At 39.6% G+C, this 5226-nt stretch overlaps 1 protein-coding gene across 1 annotated transcript in view; it reads left to right on the top strand.

Moving 5' to 3' along the window:
• Positions 1-334: 334 nt before the first annotated feature.
• Positions 335-5226, top strand: part of CCT4 (chaperonin containing TCP1, subunit 4 (delta)) — a gene marked incomplete at its 5' end in the record, with an annotated part of 7026 nt that continues 2134 nt past the window's right edge. Inside the window, 8 exons of the mRNA XM_009588093.1 lie at positions 335-387; positions 642-731; positions 1471-1579; positions 2840-2982; positions 3682-3803; positions 3892-4024; positions 4406-4545; positions 4846-4942. Of these exons, the coding sequence (XP_009586388.1) occupies positions 335-387; positions 642-731; positions 1471-1579; positions 2840-2982; positions 3682-3803; positions 3892-4024; positions 4406-4545; positions 4846-4942 (887 nt within the window). The remainder of the gene's footprint in view (positions 388-641; positions 732-1470; positions 1580-2839; positions 2983-3681; positions 3804-3891; positions 4025-4405; positions 4546-4845; positions 4943-5226) is intronic.

The raw sequence follows: 5226 nt of genomic DNA, 5'->3' as shown, positions 1-5226 counted from the left end.
TGGGGAGTGCGTGCTGGGGGATGCTGCAGTTGGGGTTTGAGACAAGCGTTGCTCGGATTACTTGGCGTATAATATTTCTGTGTTATTACTCAATTTTAAAATGGCTGCAGTCAAGTGATCGGATGTTAACTGCTTAAAAAGGGAGCGATGGAAATCAGTCCTGATGCTGCAACGTTTTATATCGTTCTACTATTAAGGATGATTTAGTGCTTGCAAAAGAACTGGGACTGCTTAATACCGGCAGACGCTTTCTTTTCGGAAGTGCTTAGAATGATGGAGTGAGGGCTTGTAGTTCTTCAGATCAACTTGCAGACGTGTGTTTTTCTCTTTCTAGCTGTTGCCGATGCAATTAGAACAAGCCTTGGACCAAAGGGAATGGATAAAATGGTAAACCTTATACTTAAATTTTTAAAACATTGAGCTTACTGGAGATGCTATAAAGTCAACATGTTTTATATAGGATGCCATCTTTTGCCTTGAAATTCTTTTCCAAGTTTCATTTATGTAAGGGAAAGTAAACTCAATGCACATCTCGGTTTGAGAAATAACCTTGCTAGAAAAAATGTTTTACATTAAGTATCAAATTAAATTAAAGATTTGTAGTTGCTGACCAGAACTATGTTTCTCCTCCCCCTTCTCAGATTCAGGATGCTAAAGGAGATGTGACAATCACTAATGATGGTGCTACTATTCTGAAACAAATGCAGGTTCTGCACCCTGCAGCCAAAATGGTAAGTGTTTTTTTTTTCCCGTTGCTCGGACAATGATATGTGTTAGAGCTTAATTTCTGGGACAAAAAGACGTAGTAACATTTCATGTGGATTTGAGGAGCTTTACCCACTAGTGGTAGAGCAAGAAACTTTGTGCAGCTCCAGGAATATTTATTTTGATTGTAAGATGTGCTGAAGAGTTCCGAGTCCTTATTTCTTATCCGGTATTCCTTACACGTAATCCCTTTAAGACATAAAAGAATCTAGCCCAAACCTTCTTCTCATCTAAGAAAGAAGTGTCAGTGATGTCCTAAACTGCTAGGACAGAAGAGAATGAAAGAAGAGAATTAATTACGTTACGGTCAGCTGGTCTGACGATGCAGTAGCCTGGTCTTTGGAGAAGTTAAATGTAGATTTGACTGTGGTTAGAGACGGAAATGAGGTTCCCGTGACCCTTCTACAGGAAAGGAAAAGGTAGACCTGTCAGATGGGTGTGATCAGTTTTAAGCTTGGGAGAAAAGCTTCCTGACTTCTGTAGGCGATTTCTTTCACAGTAATTGTACTTCGCCAAACAGGTGTACAAGTGTGGAAAGCAAGGTGCAAAAGGTACCAACTACAAATGAGAAAAGGCGTGGTTAGTCCTAAGACTAAGGTTGATTTCGGTAGTGTGGCATTCTTGAATCTCTCTGGTTTTTTGTAATTGTCAGTGTTTGCAATTAAGTAGCATTATATATAAACTTTTTCATAATTTGTCGTTTAGTTGGTAGAGCTGTCAAAAGCACAAGATATTGAAGCTGGTGATGGCACAACATCTGTTGTTGTCATTGCTGGAGCTCTTTTGGATGCCTGTTCCAGACTTCTTCAGAAAGGTAAATATATATATTTAATGTAAAAACATGACTGGATATAGTTAAGTCCCCTATCCACTTGCACGTGTATAATGAAGTTTAAAGTAGCTGTTTCCAGTTTAAACGTGAAAGATGACTCAAGTCTTCACATTCAGGTTTCACTTGTGTCCCATTTTTGATTAAAAATCTGTTTAGCTTTTTGCTTTGAGTTGAATGCATTACTGCTGATACAGGAAATACTGCCTAGATGATGTGATGAATGTTGCCTTGTAAAAACTCATATACTTGTACTTCTTTGGTGGACAGAGAGAAGAGTGTAACAAGGTATAAATGAAATTTGTAACCCATGATTCTACAGGTGTTTTTATACTCGGCAAATTTATCACCTCCCATCACTTACAATACAGGGACCTTGAGAAAAGTCTGGTCAGGAAAAGACATGAATTATAGAACGCAATAGTTGATGTAGGTTCTGTTCCATTAGCTCAGGATGTTCTCTTGTAGTCTGCTTCCGTGCAGTTCAAGAGCTTTTTTAGCTGTCCACCCAGGTAACACTTAGGCTCCTGCGTGCACTGGAAATAGAGCAAAGATGATCGGACCTTTGGACTTCTTTTCTGTCTCGGATCTGGACTTTATAGCGATTTACTTACAGTTGCCTCATCTCGATATGCACCATTTTGCTTGTTGTCCTCTTTCTGCCCCCTACCAACGGTTCGCTTATGTTTACTTCCTCTCCCGGTACTGCTGGACCAGCAGCCTGGCGTCCTCTGCCGTAAGAGGTAGTTAGAAGACGCCTGTCTAACGTTTGCCCATAAGCTGCCTGCTTTGAAAAGATAAAGGATATATCGCACACTCCAGAGAAGTTGGGGAACTTCGTACACAACTGTGGGAAACCAGTCTTTGAAAATCTGAAATAAAATCACTGTCAGGCTCCTTGCAGGTGTTACCTGAACAGCAGCAGCTTTAAGAATGGCAAGGGTGAAAAAAACTTTGAGAAAGTATGTTTCTGGAATGTCAGAGGTTGCAGGGAAATGTGCTGTACTTGGCTGTGAGGGCAAATTATTAGGAACCTTGTAGCTTTTTTCCTCAGCTTTAACAATGGAAAGTAGTAAGGGAAGTCATCTACTCTTGAAGAACACATTTTGCTAAAATGTCTTCCATTTATTCTGACATGAGTGTCTCTCTAATCTTAAAATGGAAAGAGAGGGTGAGGAAAAAAACAACAAAAAACCATTGGTTTGAAAGCCTGACTGTCTAACAGCCTTTTTATACTATCCACAGGAATTCACCCCACCATCATTTCAGAGTCATTCCAGAAAGCTTTGGATAAAGGTATCGAAGTACTGACCAACATGGCGCAGCCAGTTGAACTGAGTGACAGAGAAACCTTGCTAAATAGTGCAACGACTTCGCTGAATTCAAAGGTATGACTGATACTTGAACTTGGTACCTCCAGAGTAGCTGAGCCTTCAGCTTTTCCCGGTCCGCGCTACTCTTCACTTGTTAAGACTAGCCTGCAGATCATAAATCTAGTGGGTTTTCAGACATTGGCTACCTTCTCTTAGACTGACTTCTCAGAAAGCCATGGTTGATTGAGATTAAATGGAAGCACTCAAACTGAATTTCAGTCTGAAATATTTAGCGATCTTCGATGACGTTAACCGTAAGTGTAAAATAAACAAGCTTCGACTGAAAATAGCAACAGAAAAATCAGGTGGGATACTGAGACCTTTTGCCAACTTCTTGTGTAGGCAGTTCTTGTTCATGTGGCAGAAACTCCTAAAACAGCATTGAAATCCGGACAGGTAGCTAGTTCCCCTTCCAGGAGAATAATCTGGGAAGCTCTCATTTTAAGAGTCTAAGGAAGAGAAATTCGAGTTCCTTCCGTAAGTCCCTAAGCATAGGTTTTCCCACCAACATAGCTGCTCTTTCCTTTAAATGGAGTAGCCGTTAATAAGATACCGTGTTAAGACATCTGGTTAATGGACAGGGAGGGAAAACGAGCTTTGTTTCAAAATTCAAATGTCAAATGCTGAAATACAATGACAATATTATTTTGAAATTACTGTTTATCAGTGTTAAATATCTCACCATTTTTTTTTCTTTACTATTAAATCCCTTAGGTTGTGTGTCAGTATTCGAGTTTACTTTCTCCAATGAGTGTGGATGCAGTGATGAAGGTGATTGACCCAACTACAGCTAGCAGCGTGGATCTCAGAGACATTAAAATCGTTAAGAAGTTGGGGTAAGAAACAATTTGTAACTAGACGAATTTTGTCTCTGTGAAATCAACTTCCCAAAGTGCTGGAGTCATGGATTGTTTTTGTTTCCAGAGGCACAATTGATGATTGTGAACTGGTTGAAGGACTAGTCCTGACTCAGAAGGTGGCAAATACTGGTGTAACCAGAGTGGAAAAAGCCAAAATTGGCCTCATTCAGTTCTGCTTGTCTGCTCCAAAGACAGATGTAAGTTGAACTATGACTAGAGCGAAACCTTTTGCTGTAGTACTTGGGAGATGCAAAGGTAATGAAAACACATTTTTTTAAGATGTGATGTCAGCTCTGTTCTACAGCTATAGTGAAGGTTTGCTGGGTAATGCATGGATACTCATAACTCTTAAAGAACTTATAGTTGGTATAAGAAAAGAAAATAGTTCAAAAGTCCAGTATTTCTCATCATTTAAACAATCTCTAAGACGACATATTTTAATGTCTTGCTTACTTGCTTTGAATCACAGGCTCCTAAGTTAAAGAATGTGGAACATCTTGGCACTTGCTTTTAAAGTCAGCAGTTGTTCATAGTACTTGCTTTTTTTTTTTTTTTTTTTTTTTTTTTTTTAAAAATAGATGGACAACCAAATAGTTGTTTCTGATTATGCTCAAATGGACAGAGTACTGCGTGAAGAAAGAGCCTATATTCTAAATTTAGTTAAGCAAATTAAGAAGGCTGGATGCAATGTGCTGCTGATTCAGAAGTCTATTCTGCGGTACGTTAATACCGATGTACTGGCTTACGGTGTGTGTTTGGGGGAACAATTGGAATTGTTTGGAATACCTGGAAAATTGAAGCCAGATACTAACAGTCACACTTGGCAGAGTGTCAGCTTGGCTGTAACAGTGATCGTACCTTTAGAAAGCACTAGTGTTGTCTATATTTTGAGTGTAATGGCGTCCCTGCTTTGTAGTCTGAAGAATTTCAGCGCTGCTGGTAAGAAGCATGCAACTGGCTACTATGACCCGGTTACTAAAATAGCACTGTGGACTGACTGCTGCCCTCTTGTTTTTAGGGATGCTCTTAGTGACCTAGCTCTCCATTTTCTGAACAAAATGAAGATCATGGTGGTTAAAGACATTGAAAGAGATGACATTGAGTTTATATGTAAGGTAAAGTGAGTTATATAAACGGCTGCTAAAGTAGCAGCGGTGTTTAAAGTCTACCCGAAAACTACATACCCAGCCAGTGCCAGTTATGATGACACTTTCGCAAGTTTCACGTTCTGACTATAATGTAAGTTCAGGTGTTTCCCTAAAAAACTTTCCTGTTCTGTTGAGGCAGTCACATTTCTAGAAAGATTCGGGACAGATGTAAAAGCCATAGTCCTGACTGCGTTTTACTGTAATGTGCAGAAGAACATTATGTAGTATACTTGCTGACTCTGCAGTTCAGG

Source organism: Fulmarus glacialis, unplaced genomic scaffold (genome assembly GCF_000690835.1).
Source record: "Fulmarus glacialis isolate BGI_N327 unplaced genomic scaffold, ASM69083v1 scaffold43501, whole genome shotgun sequence".
Classification (NCBI taxonomy): Eukaryota; Metazoa; Chordata; class Aves; order Procellariiformes; family Procellariidae; genus Fulmarus; species Fulmarus glacialis.
The sequence above is the reverse complement of the archived record's forward strand: the minus strand, read 5'-3'. Positions and strand labels throughout refer to the sequence as shown.